General features: G+C 42.3%; 1 protein-coding gene across 12 annotated transcripts in view; it reads left to right on the plus strand.

The window, feature by feature from the left end:
* ZNF182 (zinc finger protein 182) overlaps positions 1-21,195 on the plus strand; it is a 48,501-nt gene extending 27,306 nt beyond the window's left edge. For 6 of the 12 annotated variants that reach the window (XM_045068385.1, XM_045068384.1, XM_045068389.1 and 3 more), the window contains 3 exons: positions 11,606-11,732; positions 12,042-12,137; positions 18,189-21,195. In XM_045068385.1, coding sequence (XP_044924320.1) covers positions 11,606-11,732; positions 12,042-12,137; positions 18,189-19,822 — 1,857 coding nt within the window. In that variant the 3' untranslated portion in view covers positions 19,823-21,195. Of the gene's footprint in view, positions 1-8,469; positions 8,495-8,883; positions 9,086-11,605; positions 11,733-12,041; positions 12,138-18,188 lie in introns of those variants that run through there. The other 6 variants (XM_045068392.1, XM_045068391.1, XM_045068388.1 and 3 more) reach the window with 6 other exon arrangements.
* The last annotated feature ends 264 nt before the right edge of the window (positions 21,196-21,459 follow it).

Consider the following 21,459-nt stretch of genomic DNA (forward strand, 5'->3'; position numbering starts at 1 on the left):
TGTTTGATAGAGTCATTGAGTTTCCCAAGTTTATTCTCGTGTTGCATAATTTCTCTCTCTCTTTTCTTCATCTTCGTTATGTACTTACTATTACTTTGTGTTTTAGGTCACTAATTCATTCCTTTGCTTCTTCTAGCCTGCTGTTTGTTACATCAGACATGTTTCCAATCTTGTTTATTGTCCTTTTCATCTTTGATCAATTCTTTTTTTTTTTTTAAGTTGATGCCCCAATGTGGGGCTTGAATTAATGATTCTGAGATCAAGACATGAGCTAAGAGTCAAACCAAAGGCAGACACTTAACCTTCGGAGCCACCCAGGCAGCCCTGATTGATTCTATTTTAATATTTTTTCTCTTTGGCAAGCGTCTCGCTGATGTCTTCTATTCTTTTATCAAGCCCAGTGTGTATCCTTATGATGATTGCTTTAAATTCTCTATGAGGCATGTTACTTACATCTGTTTCGGTTAGATCTCTGACTGTGGCCTTGTTCTTTCGTTTAGGATAGTTTCCTCTGTTTTCACATTTTATCTAAGTCTCTGTGTTTTTCTATGTGTTAGAGAAGCTGTTTATGTCTCCTGCTTCTGAAAGTAATGAAGGGGCCTTGTAATGCCCAGGGCCTGGCACATCACAGAGTGTCTCCCATGTGTGCTATGTGTGCTCAGCTGAGGTGTGCTGGCCACTCTTAAAAAATAAAATCATCTGCAGAGGCTCGTCTTGCCTGCTGTGGGCAGTGCTTGGTCCCTGGCCTGAATGTGGCGAGTTTGAACTAGATGTGCTGTGGTCTGCTTGTTAAATGAGACCCGTCACCGACCTTACTGGAACTAAGGCCCTGCAGAGAGGACTCCCTGGTCAGGCGATGTGATGTGGACAGGGGTTTCTGCTGGTCTCTGGGGGAAGGGCCTGCCGTGCTGGGACTGAGCAGGGCTGTTCCACCTGTGTGCAGGGGCGTGAAGCTTTGTGTAAACAAGTTAGGTAGCCAGTGTCAGTGTATGCTATGCTGCTTGCCACAGATGGCTCCATGTATGAGGAGGGCTGGGGAATTGAAATGGCTCTGGCCAACTTCTTTGTTCCTGGGGAGGTGTCTCCATGAGGGCTGTCTCTCAGGCATGCGCTCCAAGAAGAGTGAATAATCTCCCTACTATGTTCCCTGGGCCCTGAGCTTGTTTTTATATATGTGTATGAAAGTGGTCCAGTTTCATCCTTTCGCATGCAGCTGCCCACTTTTCCTAGCACCCATTTATTTAAGACACTGTCTTTTCTCCATTGTTATATTGTTGCCTCCTTTGTTCTAGATAAATTGACCATATAAGCATGGGTTTATTTCTGGGTTCTCTATTTTGTTCCATTGATCTATGTGTTTGTTTTTGTCCGAGTACCATACTGTTTTGATTACTGTAGCTTTGTAGTATAGTTGAACATCAAGAAGCATGATATCTACCTTTATTCTTTCTCAAGATTGCTTTGTCTATTGGAGATGTTTTGTGGTTCCATATAAACTTTGGTATTACTTGTTACAGTTCTGTGAAAAATTCCTGTGGTATTTTGATAGGGATTGTGTTAAATCTGTAGATTGCTTTAGCCACAGCATTTACACAGTATTATTTCTTTCAGTGTGGGAGCATGGTATCTTTCCATTTGTGCCATCTTTGGTTTCTTTCATCAGTGGTTTATGGTTTTCAGAATAAATGTCTTTCATGTCCTTGGTTAAATTTATTCCTGGGTACTTTAGGTTTTTTTGATGTACTTGTAAATCTGATTTTTTTTTTAAATCTCTTTCTGATAGTTTTGGTGTTAGTGTATAGATACACAACAGATTTCTGTGTATTAATTTTGTGTCCTGCAACTTTACTGAATTTATTCCAATAGTTTTTTGGTGGAGTCTTTAAGGGTTTTTTTCAATATAATGTCATCTGCAAATAGTGACAGTTTTCCTTCTTCCCACTTAGATGCCTTTTCTCTCCTTTTGTTTCTGCATAGTTACTGTGGCTAGGACTTCAAGTACTCTGTTGCATAAAAGTGGTGAATGGACATCCTTATGTTGTTTCTGATCTTAGAGGAAAGGCTTTCTTTCACCTTTTCACTGTTGTGTATGATACTAGGTGTGAGTTTGTTATATATGGCCTTTATTGTGTTGACATACCTTCTCTGTATACCCACTTTGTTGAGAGTTTTTATCATAAATGAATGTTAAATTTTGTCAGTGCTTTTGGTGTATCTCATTGATTTGTTTGTGGATGTTAAACCATTAATTCCAAGTGGAATTAATTACTTGGTCATGGGGTGTGATCCTTTTAATGTTTTATTGAATTTGGTTTGCTAATATTTAGTTGAGGACTTTTGCATCTAGGTTTATCAGGGATACTGGCCTGTAATTTTCTTTGTAGTGTCTTTGGTTTTGGGATCAGGGTAATGCTGGCTTTGTATAATGAGTTTGGAAGTGTTCCTTCTTTAAGAATTGGAATAATTTGAGGAAGCCAACTTGACCTGTACTTTTGTTCTTCGGGAGTTTTTTTTTTTTTTTTAAGATTTTGTTTATTTATTTATTTGACAGGCAGAGATCAGAAGTAGGCAGAGAGGCAGGCAGAGAGAGAGGAGGAAGCAGGCTCCCTGCTGAGCAGAGAGCCCAATGCGGGGGCTCCATCCCAGGCTCCTGGGATCATGACCTGAGCCAAAGGCAGAGGCTTTAACCCACTGAGCCACCCAGGTGCCCCTCTTTGGGAGTTTTTTGATTACTGATTCAGTTTCATTCTTAGTAATTGGTCTTCAGATTTTCTGGTTGTTCATGATTCAGTCTTGGAAGATTGTATGTTTCTAGGAGTTTATCCATTTTTTTCTAGGTTGTCCTTGATGTATAGTTGTTGATAGTATTCTCTTACAATCTTTGTATTTCTTTTTTTAAAAAGATTTTATTTATTTATTTGACAGACAAAGATCATAAGTAGGCAGAGAGGCAGGTAGAGAGAGAGGGGAAAGCAGGCTCCCTGCCGAACAAGGAGCCCAATGCAGAGCTCTATCCCAGGACCCTGGGATCATGACCCAAGCTGAAGGCAGAGCCTTTAACTGCTGAGCCACCCAGGTGCCCTCAATCCTTTGTATTTCTATGGTATTGGTTGTAATTTCTCCTCATTTGTTTCTGATTTTATTTATTTGGGCTCTTTTTTTTTCTAGAGTCTGGCTAAAAGTTTGTTGATTTTGTTTATCTTTTCGAAGAACCAGCTCTTACTCATTGATGTTTTCTATTGTGCTTTTAGTCTCTATTTCATTTATTTCCATTCTGATATTTATTCTTTCCCTTTTTCTACTAACTTTGGGCTTTGTTCTTCTTTCTTTATTTCCTTGAGTGTTAAGACAGATTGTTTATTTGATGTTTTTCTTGTTTCCTGAGGTAAGCCTTTATTGCTATGAACTTCTCTCTCAAAATTGCTTTTGCTGTGTCCCAAAGGTTTTGGAACATTGTGTTTCCATTTCATTTGTGTCATGTTTTCTCTTTTTTTATTTTTTATTTATTTATTTATTTATTTTTAAAGATTTTATTTATTTATTTGACAGAGAGAAATCACAAGTAGATGGAGAGGCAGGCAGAGAGAGAGAGGGAAGCAGGCTCTCTGCTGAGCAGAGAGCCCGATGCGGGACTCGATCCCAGGACTCTGAGATCATGACCTGAGCTGAAGGCAGCGGCTTAACCCACTGAGCCACCCAGGCGCCCATGTTTTCTCTTTTTTTAAAGATTTTTATTTACTTGTTTTAGAGAGAGAGAGTGCGTGTGAGCACATGAGCAAGTGGGGGGAGGGGCAGGGAGAGAGGGAGAGAATCCCAAGCAGATTCCCCAGATTCTCGTGGCCTAGTCACGAGACCCTGAAATCATGACCTGAGCTGAAACCAAGAGTTGGACACTTAACCGAATGAGCCACCCAGGCACTCCCATGTTACCTTTTGATTTCTTTTCAATTTCTTGATTGGTTGTTTAATAGCATATTGTCCGACTGGTTTTGTGATCTAACATGTGGTCCATCCTGGAGAATGTTCTCTATACATTCAAGAATGTGTATTCTCCTGTTTTTGGATGGGGTGTTCTGTATGTATCTATTAGATTCATCTAGTCTAATGTATTGTGTAAGGCCAGTGTTTTCCCACTGATTTTCTGTGTGGATAGTCTGTCCATTGATGTAAGTGAGGTGTTGTAGTCCTTCACTATTACCGTATTGCTGTCTCTTTCTGTTTATTTTTGTTAATATTTGTTACATGTATTTAGATATTCCTATGTTCAGTGCATAGACATTTACAAATTCCATATCCTCTTGTTGGGTCGACCCCTTTATCATTGTGTCTTTTGTTATGGTCTTTATTTTAAATTCTAATTTGTCTGATACAAGTATTGCTACCCCAGGTCTCTTTTCATTTCCATTAAATGAAATACCCTTTTTCATCCCTTTACTTTCAGTCTGTGCATGTCTTTAGGTTTGAAGTGAGTCTTTTGTAGGCAGCATATAAAATGGTTTTTTTCCCCATTCACCTACCCTATGTCTTTTGATTGGAACATTTAGTCCGTTTACATTTTATTATTGAGAGGTATGTACTTACTGCCATTTTGTTAATTGTTTTCTGGCTGTTTTGTAGTTCCTCTTTGTTTCTTCTTCTCTTTCTTCATTTGTGGTTTATTTTCTTCAGTGTTATGTTTAGATTCCTTTCTATGTATTTACTGAAATTTTTTTCTTCATGGGTACTGTTAGGTTCACATGTAACATGTATGTAACAGTCATTTTTTAGTAGACAGTAGTTTAATTTTGAACACATTCAAAAGCAAAGCTTTATATTTTTACTCTTTCCCCCAAATTTTAGATTTTTGATGATATATTTTGTATCTTTTTATTTCATGTATCCCTTAATTATTTTTTAATTTTATTTTTAAGTAATCTCTACACACACCGTGGGGCGTGAATTCACAACCCCAAGATGAAGAATCAAATACTCTACTGACTGAGCCAAACAGGTCCCCCTAATTATTTTACTGTCAGTTAATTTTACTATTTCTGTCTTTTACCCTTCATACTTGCTTTATAAGTGGTTGATCCACTGTCTTTGATTTTTACTTAACTTTTCAAATGAGAGTTGTACTTTTGTATGTTTATTTTATTATTATTATTTTTAAAGATTTATTTATTGGTGGGGGGAGAGAAAGAGAAAGGAGGGGCAGAGAAAGAGAGCCATCACACAGACTCCCTGCTCAGAGTAGAGCCAGACATGGGGCTTGATCCCAGGACCCCAAGATCACGACCTGAGCTGAAATCAAGAGTTGGATGCCTAACCAACTGAGCCACCCAGGCGCCCCTCCTTTGAATATTAATTAGTGCCTTTTCTTCATAGCTTAGAGAAATCCCTGTAACATTTCTTGTAAGACCAGTTTAGTGGTGATGAGCTCTGTTTTTAAGATTTTGCTTATCTGAAAAACTCTTAATTTGTCCTTCAATTCTGAATGATAACCTTGCTGGGTAGAGAATTCCTGGCTGGCAGTTTTTCCCTTTCCACACTTTGAATATGTCATCCCATTCCCTTCTGGTCTAAATGTTTCTGCTGAAAAATCTGACAGACTTCTGGGGTTTCCTTTGTAATACTTGGCTTTTCTTTCTGCTTTTAAGATTTTCTCTGTATTCTTATCTTTAACCATTTTTTAGAAAGATTTTATTTATTTGACAGACAGAGATCACAAGCAGGCAGAGAGGCAGGAAGAGAGGAGGGGGGAAGCAGGCTCCCCGCCGAGCAGAGAGCCCGATGCAGGGCTCCATCCCAGGACCCTGAGATCATGACCTGAGCCTGAAGGCAGAGGCTTAACCCACTGAGCCACCCAGGTGCCCCAACTTTAACCATTGTAATAATAATGTGTCTTGGAGTGTTTTCCCTTTGTATTCATCTGATTTTGAACTCTGATTTTGAATTTCTGAAACAGATGTCTGTATCCTTTCCCAGGTTAGGGAGGTTTTCAGCTATTTCATCAAATAATTTCCTGATCCTTTCTCTCCTATCTTCTGGAACTCCTATAATGCTATTATTCTGTTTAATATTGTGCCAGTGGTCTCTTAAGGTATCCTTTTAGTTCTTTTTTTTTCTCTTTGATGCTCTTTCTGTATGTTTTCCATTGCTTCTCTGATTTGTGCTTCTATATAATCTCTTTTGCTTTTGAACCCTTCTGGTGCGTTTTCAGTTTAGTTATAACTTCTGTTTGGTACTTACATATTTTTCTTTTTTTCCCAAAATACATTTATTAGAGAGAGAGAGTGTGTGTGTGCATGAGTCGGGGGAAGAGGCCAAGGGAGAGAGAGAAGCAGATTCCCTGCCCAGCAGGGACCCCGACACAGGGCTCAATCCCAGGACCCTGAGATCATGTCTTGGGCTGAACATAGATGCTTAACCTACTATTCCACCTAGGTACCCACATATCTTTTTTCTTTTTGTTGAAGCTCTTTTTTTAAAAAAAAGATTTTATTTATTTGTGACAAAGAACACGAGGAGAGGGAGAAGGCAGAGGGAGAGAGAGAAGCAGACTCCCCACTTAGCAGGGAGCCTGACGCTCCATCCAGGGACCCTGAGATTGTGACCTGAGCTGAAGGAAGATGCTTAACTAACTGAGCCACCCAGGCATCCCTCTTTGTTGAAGTTCTTATTGTGTTTGTCCTTTATTCTCCTGAGATCAGTGAGCATCTTTATGACCATTACTTTGGATTCTGTATCAGGGAGTCTCCCTATCTCTGTTTCATTAAGGTCTTTTTCTGAGGGTTTGCCGCCGCCGCCTTTGGTTTGGAGAATATTCCTCTGTCTCCTCATTTTGCCTGTTTCTCTGTGTTTGTCTATATGTATTAGGTAAAACAGCTACCTCCCTCGGTCTTGAAGGAGCAGTCTTGTGTAGGAAATGTTCCGTGTGGCTCCAAAGTCTCCCTTGGCCACCAGAGCCTGGCATTCTGTGGGTGTCCCTTGTGTGGGCTGCACGTGCATGCCGGCGGTGATGGGGCCACAGATGCTGTGTGGGGAGGGCAGGGCTCAGGGCTCAGGGCTCAGGGCCCTTGCCCAGCTCTGTTGTGGTTGGGCGGCTGCATGGGGACAGTGGGATGCAAGCTGCTTTCCCTTTCCTGGTGGCCTGGTCTCTGCCTGGGGAGGGCAGGGCTTAGGGCATTCACCCTGTCCATGTGCAGCTTAGCCACTGTGTGGGAAGGTGCGGCTCAGGGCACTGACCGGGTCTGCTGGCGTCTTGGCCACTGAGCAAGGACAATGGGGCTTGGGCTGCTCACCTGTCCTCCCCATGGCTTGGTCTCTGTGAGGGTCGCATGGTGCTTGGGTCGCTCACCCAGCTCTGTTGTGGCTCGGATGCCTTGCAGGGCGTGTGGGGGGCTAACCCAGCCCCATTACAGTGTGGAATGGGCAGAACATGCCCTCTGGTGCTGGTAGGCGCCCAGAATGGTGCCTGTCGGCTTCATCACCAGCAAATTAGGATGAGGTTGCAAAAATGTTGTTAGTCAGCACGTCCTTTCCCAGACAAAATCCTTGTAAGTTCTGTCTCTGTGGCAGCTGCTTGACAATTAGTCAGTCTGTCTCTCTTCTTTATGGGCTAGGCGCTTTTCAGTCTGTTGCTTCTGTGCTGGATATCAGGGTGGGTGGGTTTTGCACGAGAGCCCTTGAAGAATCTCTTCAAGGGATCTCTCTGTTCCCAACATTTTCTGATTCTCCTGGCCTTAATCCCCATTGACTTTCAAAACCAAACATTTTGGGGGCTTTCTGGTGCGGGCCGCAGGGTCAGGGGTGCTGATGTGGGCCACAGTCCCTTTACTCTTTGAGTAGAGTACCATATTTTTGTGATCTCTTCCGATTGTGGGGTCGCCACTCCTGGTGTAGGGTCCCACGTCAGGTTCTGTCACTGCCTCTCTTGGCCTTCTCATTGTGTCTCTTTGTCTTTTGTTGTGGAGGTGCTGCTGTTCATGTAGTTCTCAGGTCTTTTTTAGAGGAAAATTACTCTATATAGAGCTGTAAGTTTGTCGTGTCCGTGGAAGGAGGTGATTTCATGGTCTTCCCACAGAGCTGTCTGGAACTCCCATTGTGGTTTTAATTTGCACTTTCTTCAGGACTAATGATGTGTTAAATATCTTTCTGTGTGCTTATTTGTGATTTGTATGTTTTCTTTGGTTTAATATCTTTCTTTTGCCTTTTTTTTTAGTTATGAGAGCTCTTTATATATTCTCAATACAGTTTTTTTTTTTTTTTTTTTTGCCAGAATGTGATTTGTAAATATTTTCTTTCATTCTGTGGCTTTTTCTTCTTTTAACAGTGTCTCTTGAATTTCACTCTCCCATCTAAGAAATATTTGATTAACCTAAGGTTAAAAAGATTTTCTCCTGTGTGAGTGTATTTTTTTTTTTAAAGCCCCAACACAGGGCTTGGACGCATGACCCTGAGATCAAGACCTGAACTGAGATCAAGAATTGGACGCTTAACTGACTGAGCCACACAGGTGCCTCTCCTGTATCTTCTAGAAATTTTATAGGTTTAGATTTCACATTTAGGTCTGTGATCTGTTCTGTGTTTTGAGTTTTATATATGTTGGAGATATTTATTGGAATATTTTGTTTTTGCATACGTATATCCAATTGTTCCAGCACCATTTGTTGAAATGGGAACTCCCATTTTCCATTTAATTGCCTTTGCACTTCTGCTGAAAATAATTTTGGGGGCACCGGGGTGGCTCAGTGGGTTAAAGCCTCTGCCTTCAGCTAAGGTCATGATCCCAGGGTCCTGGGATCGAGCCCCACATCGGGCTCTCTGCTCAGCGAGGAGCCTGCTTCCCCGCCTCTCTCTGCCTGTCTCTCTGCCTACTTGTGATCTCTGTCAAATAAATAAATTAAACCTTTAAAAAAATGATTTTTTAGTATAAAGGTGTAAAGTATATTTAACTATACATGAAATGCAGTTTGTAAGTGTACAGCTTGGTGCGTTATCACAGAGCGAACACACTGTCTAGTCACCCCCCCAGGTCGAGATTAGAAGAGGACGAGGACCTCCGAATCCCACTCATGCCCTTTCCCAACCAGTACCACCCACAAAGGTAATTACTCGCCTGACTTTTAATTTTTTTTAAGATTTATTTGACAGAGCGAGACACTGAGAGAGGGAACACAAGTAGGGAAAGTGAGAGAGGGAGAAACAGGCTTCCCGCCGAGCAAGGAGCCCGATGTGGGACTCAGTCCCAGGACACTGGGACCGTGACCTGAGCCGAAGGCAGATACTTAACGACTGAGCCACCCAGGTGCCCTTGCCTGACTTTCAGCATCATGGATTAGCCTTGCCTGTGCTCTTACTCTCTATATAAATAGAATTGTGTAGCATGTACTCTCGTGTCTAGATTCTTCTGCTCTTCAGTATATCAGTGAGATTCATCTGTGTTATGCAGTTTGTAGTTCATTTATTTTCATCACCACACAAGGTCCCGTTGAATGACTGCCAGTTTCCCTTTGTGTTGTTGAGGGACATCTGATTTTTGCCTCCTGATTTAGTTTTAGAAGTAGGGCTTCTGTGAACATCCCCGCACTCGTTTTCTAGAGCACGTGTGCATGATTTTCTTGAAGCTGTGTACCTAGAAGAATTGCTGCGGCGTACCGCATGCAAATCACTAACTTTAGTAAACACCGTTAAACAACTTCCCCCAAGCAGCTCTGCCAGGATTCATTCCTGCTAACTGGGAGTTCTCATTTCACCACAGTCCTATGCTATTTTAGGCTGCTTCATTATACCGTTTCTAGTGGGGGCACAGGAGTGTCTCGGCATGGCTTAAATTTTCATTTACCTGAGTGCTAATCGGGTGGAGTACCTTTTCTTATGTTCATAGGCCATTTGGATCTTGTTTTCAGTGAAGTACACATTCACATCTCTTCTTGGCTTTTTGGTGTTGTCTGTCTTCTTGATGTGCAGGGGTTTTGTATGCACCAGAGAAGATCCCTTTATCAATGTTGAATGTTGCAGATAATCTCCCATTTCAGGCTTGCCTTTTTACTGTTCTACCTTTTTTGCTTTTATTTAAATTGCAGTTAATTAAGGTACAGTGTATTATTAGTTTCAGGCATACAGTATAGCGACTCAGCACTTCCATACAACACCCAGTGCTCGTCATGACAAGCGCCCTCCTTAATCCCCTTCACCTGTTTCACCCATCCCCCACCCCGTCCCCTGTGGCGACCATCAGTTTGTTCTCTATAGTCAAGAGTGTTTCTTGGCTTGACTCTTTTTCTCTTTTGTTTTCCCCTTTCCTCATTCATTCTGTTTCTTAAATTCCGCATATGAGTGAAGCCATATGGTATTTATTTTTCTTTGACGAACTTATTCCACTTAGCATAATACTCTCTATCTCCATCCACATTGCAAATGGCAAGATTTTGTTCTTTTTTATGGCTGAGTACTAGTCCATTGTAGATATATAACACATCTTCTTTATCCATTCATCAGTTGATGGACACTGGGCTCTTCTTTCATAATTTGGCTATTGTTGATAATGGTGCTATAAACATCAGGGTGCACGTATCCCTTCAAGTCAGTATCTTTTTTTTTTAAAGATTTTATTTATTTGACAGAGAGAGACACAGCAAGAAAGGGAACACAAGCAGGGGCAGTGGGGGAGGGAGAAGCAGACTTCCTGCCACGCAGGGAGCCCAGTTCGGGGCTCGATCCCAGGACCCTGGGATCACAACCTGAGCCAAAGGCAAACGCTTAGCCAACTGAGACCCCCAGGTGCCCCTCAAGTCAGTATCTTTGAATCCTCTGGGTAAATAGCTAGTAGCAGAGTTGCTGGATTATAGGGTAGCTCTATTTTAAAGTTTTTGAGGAACCTCCATACTGTTTTCCAGAGTGGTTGCCCCAGCTTGCAGCCCCACTACCCTTTCTTCACATCCTCACCAACACCTGTTGTTTTGTGTGTTCTTAATTTTACCCATTCTGACAGGAGTGGGCTGGTGTCTGTCTCATTGTGGTTTTGATTTGTATTTCCCTGACTATTGTATTTTTAATCTTGTAACATTTACAAATCTTTTCCTTCATGAGTAGCACTTTCCACATCTTGTTTCAGAATTCTTTCCCTCCACCAAGACCATGAAAACATTTTCCTGTCCTGTTTTCTAGGCACCTCCTTATGTTATCATTCACATTAGATTTACAGTTCCTCTGTAGCGGATTCTTGTATATGGTGAGTTAGTGGCTAAAGGTGATTTCCCCTCATAGATACCCAGTAATCCGTCCACATTTATTTGAAAAGATCATCCCCCCCCCCAATGCCTTGCCATGTCAACTTTGTCATAACTCAGGTGTCCAGAGGGCATTTGGATTCTCTTTTTAGTCCTACTGGACTGTCCTTCCTTGTGCAAATACCACATCATTTAACATACATTCTGTATACTTACGAAACAGTCCGTATTCTCGATGGATCAGTCTTTCTGCTAGGGCTTGTGATTTCCCAACAAAGCAGGAGTCCGGTATTAAGTCATCATCACGAACTGGGAACCCAGTTAGCAGTTCCCTGCATTTCATCCTCCTCACCCAGTGGTCAGTATTTTGGAGTACAAGGAATGTGCAATTACAGGGCCTCGTGACATTCGAGGATGTGGCTGTGGATTTCACCCCGGAGGAGTGGCAGTACTTGAACCCTCCACAGAAGACTCTGTATCGAGAAGTGATGCTGGAGACGTACAGCAACCTGGTCTCTGTGGGTAAGAATGGCCTCCTCAGGTCATTTTGCTGCTCGTGACTACTGTGTCTGATAGAGGGCCTTTCCTTGCTCACTCTGGAAAACTTGTAAGGTCTCTGAACTGCTTGAAACTTTGGATGTTGAGTTCCGGGGATCGAAGTTTCCTCATAGGGTGTTTGTGAACTCATAACCCAGGTGGAATGGTTCGACTTGACCACTGGACCATTGTGTCAAGTGAGTGGGTCTCCCACGCTGGCTCAGACCCCACCGCCCTCTTTCTCAGAGGCTCTCTGAGGACCCAGGCTCTCTGAAGACTGTCATTTCTCATTAGCAGGACCGCAGGGGACCAAACCAGACCTCATCCTCAAACTGGAGGTTAAAGAACCATGCCTGGGAGAAACAAAAATCTCCTTCTGGAGCTTTCCAGGTGAGTGGGATCGACTCAAGATGATGGGGACAGGGGGTGCCAGCTTGTCAGCCAGGGGCAAGGACATCTGAAAGAGCTTTCAGGAATGTCTGGAGAAGCGCTGTGACCCTTTATTCTTGTTGGACAGGGACATGAATACCTCAGACATAGGACTGACACCACTTGCCCTGTCCCACACCCACTAGACCACTCCCCTTAAGTTGGTGCTCACTCCAAAGTTTCTGCACAGCTTTTTCTCCCAGTGGCTAAGTGTCTTGTAAGTGCCAGTCCTTCCCCATGCCCTCTCCCCGACTCGCTTCTCACTGCCTTCTCTGAAGCCAGGCCCCCCTGAGTCCCAGGCCTCGGCACTGCTGTCCTGACGCGGGCCTGGGCTATCTGTTGCCATCCAGTCTAGATAATCCTATCAGGTTTGCTCTCCTAAAACATCTTGATTATCTTTGTTTAAAAATAGCTTTATTGAGAGAGAATTCCCAGACCACAAACTTCACTCTCTGATGGATACAAATGCAGTTTTTAGTATATTCGCCAAGGTAGGAAACCATCACCATTATCTAATTCTAGAACATTATCATCACCCCAGAAAGAAGCCCATACCCCTCATCAGTCAGTCTGTTTCCTCCTTCCCACATCCCCTGGCAACCACTTTCTGCCTCTATGCTTTTTCCTGTTCTGGAGATTTCATGTAAATGGAATTATAAAATGTGACCTTTCGTGTCTGGTTTCTTTCATTCAGCATGGTTTCCAGGTTCCTCCACGGGGCTGCATGTATTAGGACTTCATTCCGTTTTATGGTGGGATGATACTCTGTTGTCTGGATTACACTTCTGTTCATTTGTCTGCTGATGGATATTTAGGCTGTTCCCACTTTTTGGCCATTAGAAAGCTGCTATGAACATTCATGTAGAATTTTTATGGAAATGAATGTTTTCATTCCTTTTGAGTATGGACATAGGAGTGGATTGTTTTTTTTTTTAAGATTTTATTTATTTATTTGAGAGAGAGAGAGAGACAGAGTGAGAGAGCATGAGAGGGGAGGTCAGAGGGAGAAACAGACTCCTCATGGAGCTGGGAGCCTGATATGGGGACTCGATCCCAGGACTCTAGGATCATGACCTGAGCCGAAGGCCTTCGCTCAACCAACTGAGCCACCCAGGTGTCCCAGGAGTGGAGTTGTTAAACCACATGTTTAATTAACATTTTGTGGAGGTGCCAAATGATTAATATCCTGTTTTCAAAAAAAATTTTTTTTAAGATTTTATTTATTTATTTGACAGAAATCACAAGTAGGCAGAGAGGCAGGCAGAGAGAGAGGAAGGGAAGCAGGCCCCCTGCTGAGCAGAGAGCCGGATGTGGGACTCGATCCCAGGACCCTGGAATCATGACCTGAGCTGAAGGCAGCGGCTTAACCCACTGAGCCACCCAGGCGTCCCTGTTTTCAAAAATTTTTACTGAGTGGTTTTATCACCCAGAGGATTCTTGCCTGAATCATTTTATAAGATGTTTGGAAGATGGGGGAATTTTCTATCATTCCTTCTCCATTTATAAGTTGGCCCTCTTCTCTTACCCTGTCCCTTTAATGAATGCATTTTAGTATCGTTATGGACTCAGAGTTTTATTTCTCAGGATGTTATAATGCACTAATGTCTTCTGTCGTTACTCATTTTGATGTTCAAATTGTCCTCAGTTTGCCCAGTAGGAGTCCCTTCGGGCTGGCTCCTCCGTCTCTTAACATGACCCCATCCTTCTCTGAGCACTTTCTAGCACAGAAATGTGTTCCAGGTTCACACTGTACTTGCCCTGTTTCAGACCTAGAATCAGCAGCTTCTCCAAGGATTTCTGATCCCTTTTAGTGGGGGATGGTATTGAGAAATGAGGATCCGGGGGCGGAGGGTTCTCACAGCTCCTTGCGTTCTCATTTCCCATAATGGACAAACGACTCCCAGCTATCTCCTCCCCCGTTTTAAGTAACTGGTTAATTTGTCTTTTAGTTTCCCACGTTCTGGACTTTGCTAAGTACCCTACTTAACATATTCCTCTGTCCCTTATTTTTTCTTATAAATTGATGGTTGGATTTTGAAGTTTGACCAGATACAGGGTTTTATTTTTTTTTTCTTTAAGCAAGTTCACTTCCTAGCCGGCATGACATCCTCTCATCAGGAGGCATGTAATGCATGGTTGTCTGTTGTAGCTATGAGTTCTCGGTGGTCATTGCTTGTATCTGTTCATTAATGTTGCAAAATGGTGATATTCTGTCATGCCTTCTTTGTTGATTAGCTGGAATAGTTCTATAAAGAACACTGATTGCCTTTCATCTGTTACTTATTATGTGTTCCAGGAGTTCCATTTCAGTTATATACGTTTTCCCATTTGTTTACCAGTTTTAAAAATAATGAGTTGGTTTTATAGCATCATTCAAAAGGTGACTAATAGGTCTTTTTTTTAGATTTTTAAAAAAGATTTATTTATTTGACACAGAGAGAGAGAGAGAGATCACAATTAGGCAGTGAGAGCAGGGGAAGCAGGCTCCTCACTGAGCAGGGAGCCCGATGCGGGGCTCAATCCCAGGACCCTGAGATCATGACCTGAGCCGAAGGCAGAGGCTTAACCCACTGAGCCACCCAGGTGCCCCAATAGGTCTTTTTATTTTTATTTATTATTTTTAAAGATTTTATTTATTTATTTGACAGAGATCACAGGTAGGCAGAGAGGCAGGCAGAGAGAGAGAGGAAGGGAAGCAGGCTCCCTGTTGAGCAGAGAGCCCGATGTGGGGCCCGATCCCAGGACCCTGGAATCATGACCTGAGCCAAAGGCAGAGGCTTTAACCCACTGAGCCACCCAGGCACCCCCCCGCCCAAATAGGTCTTTAAAAAAAAATAAATATTTTGTGTTTTAATCCATTGCTTTATCCTCATCATGAATCAGACTGCCGTATCTCTGGCCAGCAGAAACTTTCTGGTATCACAGGATGTTCCAGGCTCATTTTATTATATAGTTCTCATCTCTGGCCTGGAATGAGCCATTTCTCCAAGGAACCCGTTTTTTGTTTGTTTGTTTGTTTATTTGTTTGTTTTGGGGTTTTTTTGGTTGGTTGGTTGGATTCTTTTGGTGGTAAATAATATTTTTTTAAAGATTTTATTTATTGATTTGACAGGGAGAGATCACAAATAGGCAGAGAGGCAGGCAGAGACAGAGAGGAGGAAGCAGGCTCCCTGCCAAGCAGAGAGCCCGATATGGGACTTGATCCCAGGACCCTGAGATCATGACCCGAGCCGAAGGCAGAGGCTTAACCCACTGAGCCACCCAGGCGCCCTGTAAATAGTGTTTTGAGACCACAATTTGGATGCTAGTGAATTGCTTCTAGGCCTTTTAAAAATTGACAGGGATGCTCGGTAGCTCAGTCATTAAGTGTCTGCCTTCGACTCAGGTCATGGGCCTGGAGTCCTGGGATGGAGCCACACATTGGGCTCCCTGCTCAGTGGGGAGCCTGCTTCTCCCTCTGCCTGTGTTCTCTCACTCTCAATCTATCTCAATTAAATAAAGTCTCTAAAAAAAGTAAAAATAAAAATTGACAGAGCTAGGAACCATGTAAAAACGATTCTTTAAAAGATTTTATTTGAGAGAGAGCGTGAGTGAGAGAGAGAGCAGGAGCTGGGCCTGGGGGCAAGTAGACTCCCCGCCGAGCAGGGAAGCCCAGTGCAGGGCTTTACCCATGACCTGAGCCCCAGGCAGACGCCCAACTGACCAAGCCATCTAGGCGCCGGGTAAAAAAAGTTTTTGTAAGAGAAAATACATCATGTATTCAAACTGATACTTCTCCTTCATTTAAAAAGGTTGGTATTTCCAAATCAAATTCTGGGCTTAAACGTTTCTGTTAATCTTACATCTGATGGTAATGTAGTTAGCATTCTTCTGAGACTGCTGTCGATAGTGGTGTGAATCAACTGAGGTAATCACGTTGGTGCCATTGAGAAACAAGACTTTCCAGCGATGGTGGTTTGAAAATACAGATGAGGGTATATTATTATTACGGGATCCTTTAAAATCCAGTTTTGCTTTAGGAATGTATAAAATACTGACTTGGTTCCAAAGTCAAATCTAGAGAAGAAGGTATATTTAAAGAAGTTCAGCTTCTTTCCTTGCATTTCATTCTCTCCCTTCCTTCTGTAGGTAAGCATTTATTAAAGTGTACAGCTGTGTTCTTCCCTTGTTTACCTGTTGAGTCTATATAAGTATGTATTTATAGATTTCTTTCCTTAGAAATACGGCAGCCTACTATACAGTTTTCTTCACCTTTTTTTCACTTAATGGTCAAGAGCCTGTGAAATGTGTTGAGTTATTTCTTTTCAGAGTAGTGCTGTGGCGCTGAGTCAGCATAGCCGCTGTTGTGGTAGCAGCATTGGTTGTGACACTTGGTGGAGCTTGGGTGGCCCCATCAGATGTATTTTGCAAAAACAACTTCTTTGAGTCTGATATTCATGCCTAAGAATGAGTTTTTTGCTAATGATATTAAGGATATCATAGGAACATGGTCCATTTTCAAATTCAGTATTACTATTGTAAATGTTATCACTGTTAAGTCTGAGTGGTAGTCTGAATAGTTTTTTATACTCTTTCATCTTTTCTGTCACTTTTTCATACAAAATTTCAGGAAAAGGTGAAAAGTCAACTACAGAAATGATTAAGATTTGGTAGATGCAGAAAGTATTTACTATATTTTATTGACTTCAAGATCCAGTTGATTTTAATACATAGCCACTAAGAAAAGTTTCCACCACTTAATTGGTGACATGCCATTGGTAATAAGTACATCTGGGTTCAGAAATGTGTTAAAATGTGAAATAATGTGCATCTTGCAGGTGATGAAATATGGTATATTTAAGCCGAAGCTTTGCAACTTTAACTTCTAAATGAGTGGGACAGATAGCTACTTTAGAAAAAAACAAAAATTAGTTATACAGGAAGATCAGAATAAGCTTCTTTGAAAAAACAGAATTGCTTCTTGAAAGTTATCTAGATTTTGTGGTTTTTTTTTTTTTTTAAGATTTTACTTATTTATTTGACAGAGATCACAAGTAGGCAGAGAGGCAGGCAGAGAGAGAGAGGAGGAAGCAGGCTCCCTGTGGAGCAGAGAGCCTGATGCGGGGCTCGATCCCAAGACCCTGGGATCATGACCTCAACCAAAGGCAGAGGCTTTAACCCACTGAGCCACCCAGGCAACCTGAAAGTTATCTAGATTTTGAATATAGCAAAATATGGGAGACTAGGCTATGTGGGTGATAGAAAATGAGGAAGGGTTTGGCATTGATAGAGTCATAGTTTTTAGTGAAAATAGTGGGGACAGGAGAAGATGGGGTTGAACTGTGAATGCAAGCTTGGATGAATCCAGATTGGGGGAAGATCTTTGAGTTTTTCTTCGTTTTTGTAAGGTTAATTATTCTGCATCTTTCTCTGATTGACTAAGAATGTGGATTCAGGATTGTCTAAGATTTGAGTCCATTAGCCACACTGTTACATTTCTGCTTAGAAATTGTATAAGTCCTTGGGGCGCCTGGGTGGCTCAGTGGGTTAAGCCTCTGCCTTCAGCTCAGGTCATGATCTCAGGGTCCTGGGATCGGGCCCCGCATCGGGCTCTCTGCTCAGCAGGAGGCCTGCTTCCTCCTCTCTCTCTGCCTGCCTCTCTGCCTACTTGTGATCTCTGTCTGTCAAATAAAATCTTTAAAAAAAAAAGAAATTTTATAAGTCCTGGACACTTAAGAGTTCATATGATAAGTGAAGATAAAGGTTGATAAGGTCCCCAGAGTTGACAGGAATCAGAGATGATGTAAAAGTAGAAGTAAGACAGACTGAGATGTCAGGGAAAGATTGTTCTTGGTAACAAAAAGCCTAGCAGGTGGGAGTTTAGTAAAAGAACGGGATTTGATGGTCAGGATCTTCTCTAGAACTCAGATAAAATGAGATAATAGTATCAGCTTTTATATGGTAGGGCACTTTTAAAGAAGGGTCATTATATAATATTAAGTTACAAAAATGGTTTATTGTACTTCCTTCTAGAAGCAGTCTGTCAAATTGGTGAACAGATTGAGAGACAGCACCAGGATGACCAAGATAGGTATCTGTTGATGCAAGTTGGATTCCCTGACACGAAAACAATTATCACCAAGACTGGCCATGACTATAATGAATTTGGAAACACCTTTCATCTGGATACAAACCTTGTTGCTTCAATCCAAAGGTCCCATAAATATGAGCCATTTGGAAATAATATGGTAGATAGTTTAGACTTATTTACCAGAAGCTCTGTAGGAAAGAAACATGATAGTGGATGTGCAAAGTTATTCTTCCGTACGGAGTATGAGAAAACAACTCCTGGAGTAAAGCCGCATGGATATAAAGAGTGTGGGAAGGCCCTCCGGCGGAAGAAAGGGCTCAGTCTGCAAGAGAGAATTAAAAATGGAGAGAAACCCTTCGAATGCACCGCGTGTAGGAAAACCTTCAGCAAGAAGTCACACCTCATTGTACATTGGAGAACTCATACCGGAGAGAAACCCTTTGGATGTACTGAATGTGGAAAAGCCTTTAGCCAAAAATCTCAGCTCATTATACACTTGAGAAGTCATACAGGAGAGCGACCTTTTGAGTGCCCAGAATGTGGAAAAGCCTTCAGAGAAAAGTCAACCGTCATCATACATTACAGAACTCACACAGGAGAGAAACCTTATGAGTGTAATGAATGTGGAAAAGCCTTCACTCAGAAGTCGAACCTCATTGTCCATCAGAAAACGCACACGGGCGAGAAAACTTACGAATGCACTAAATGTGGGGAATCGTTCATACAGAAGCTTGATCTAATTATACATCACAGTACTCATACAGGAAAGAAACCCCATGAATGTAACGAGTGTAAGAAAACTTTCAGTGATAAGTCAACTCTTGTTATACATCAAAGAACTCATACAGGCGAGAAACCTCATAAATGTGCCGAATGCGGGAAGTCTTTCAATGAGAAGTCAACCCTCATCGTGCATCAGCGAACTCATACAGGGGAGAAACCCTATGAATGTGATGTGTGCGGGAAAACCTTCACCCAAAAGTCCAACCTTGGTGTACATCAGCGAACTCATTCAGGAGAGAAGCCTTTTGAATGTAATGAATGTGAGAAAGCGTTCTCGCAGAAATCCTATCTCATGCTCCACCAGAGGGGTCACACAGGAGAGAAGCCCTATGAATGCAGTGAATGTGAAAAGGCATTTTCCCAGAAATCCTACCTCATTATACATCAAAGAACCCATACGGAAGAAAAACCCTATAAATGTAATGAATGTGGCAAAGCCTTCAGAGAAAAGTCCAAGCTCATTATACATCAGAGAATTCACACAGGAGAGAAACCCTATGAATGTCCCGTATGTTGGAAAGCTTTCAGCCAGAAGTCCCAGCTCATAATACATCAGCGAACACACACAGGAGAGAAACCCTATGCGTGTTCTGAGTGTGGCAAAGCCTTCAGAGAAAAATCCACATTCACTGTACACCAGAGAACTCATACGGGAGAGAAACCCTATAAGTGTGCAGAATGTGGGAAGGCTTTTACCCAAAAATCAAACCTGATTGTACATCAGAGAACACACACGGGAAAGAAAGCCCACGCGAAGGGCCATAGCCGGAAGTCAAAGCTCATCACACATTAACGAGTAGATCCAAGGCGCCTGTTAAGGTTCACTGAGGGAAAGTTTTGTCTAATTAACGTTTTAAAAGTACGTTCTGATTTCTGGTTTAAACATGGGGATTAAAAGGCTCTTTTCATCTCAGTCTTCACCCAGACACTACAAGGAGCAGAAGAGGAAGTGTAATCTCTGTATCTGCCACAAGGAGGAGATAGCCGAAACCCTGCCAGCGCAGCCAGAGGCAGAGGGGACCTCGCGCCAGTGCAGGAGATCTCTCTCGAAGCAAACACTCAAGGCTGCACACGTGGGGCTGCACTGGTGAGGACTCACCAGTTGAGGTTCAGGACATCCCCCAAGTGCAAGGCCAACTCCATCCACCACCGTAACAGAGGGCATTGACAGGTGGGAGTTAGGATGTCTCCTAGACCCATTTGGGGTCCGAGGAGAGGCTGGCAGAGGCCTTGACAAGAGATCACTCAGACAAGCCATATTTGTAGAAAGTAGTCTGCAGTCATGAGAGGAGCACTTGACAGGGGCTGGAGCAGGAGAAGGGGGTGTTCCTTGTGAAGAGCCCTACAGCTGCCCCAGTTTACAGACTCTGGAGAAGTCAAACCTAAAAGAAATACCAAATGTGGGGGGGACAATTTTAAGAAAAACTCTTAACCTGCCTAGAATGTGGTCCCCGTTTCTTACCCCACATGAACCTCTGGGGAACAGCAAGTCCAGGCAAAACTCTTACTCAAATAATGATTCCAAAGTAATGAAAACCACAGAGGCAATGGCTTTCGAGCCTACAGTTCCACTTCTAGGAATGTATATACTTACGTATGTACGAAATGATGACCATGCAGAGGTCTTCACAGGCGCACTGTGAAAACAAAAGGTTGGAAGCTGTCTAGATGACAGGGGTCTAGATCCCGAAATCATGGTATGTTCATACAGCAAACCTCCTAGGTAGGCAAAATGAAAAAAAAAAATTTGTGTGTGTGTGTGTGTGTGTGTGTGTGTGCGCGCATTATATATATGTAGAAATATATAAAAATTTATATATATACATATATATAAAGAGAACTTGGACATCATCTGTGTAGTGATGTGGGATGATCTCCAACACGATTAGGTGCAAAAAGCAAGGTGCAGGATCATGAATATAATATGCTACCATTTGCATATAAAAACAAATTGTAAGTACGTAATTGAGCATATATGCATCAACTCTCTCTGGGAAGATACATGAGAAGCTGCGAACCCTGATTACCTCTGGGAAAGGGCAGGGGAAGTGGGTGGTTGGGGGAATGGAATTGGGAGGGAGACACCTCTGTGTCCTTTCATAGCTTTTGAAAATTGTGCTCTGTGGCTGTACTACCTTTTCAATAAATAAAACTTTTTAAAACAAATGTTTTGTTCCATTGCTGTGATAATGAAGTTAGATTTTAGATACAGGATTTCCTAACCTTTGAGACATGGATGTTCAATATGGAGTTTAATGTTTTGAGTGAATAGTAAACAGAATAATCTGTCAGAACAACAGATAGCCAGCTGGTTCGAAAGGCACACGGGCCTCACTTTTCCTGAGTGTGCCAAGTGCGGTGGTTCTTGGGTCGGCTGGGACCACAGCACCTAAACCTGAAATCATGGAGACTGGAAAACATTTCCTAATT

Source organism: Mustela putorius, unplaced genomic scaffold, assembly GCF_011764305.1.
Source record: "Mustela putorius furo isolate JIRA1106 unplaced genomic scaffold, ASM1176430v1.1 tig00003903_pilon_pilon_pilon, whole genome shotgun sequence".
NCBI lineage: Eukaryota > Metazoa > Chordata > Mammalia > Carnivora > Mustelidae > Mustela > Mustela putorius.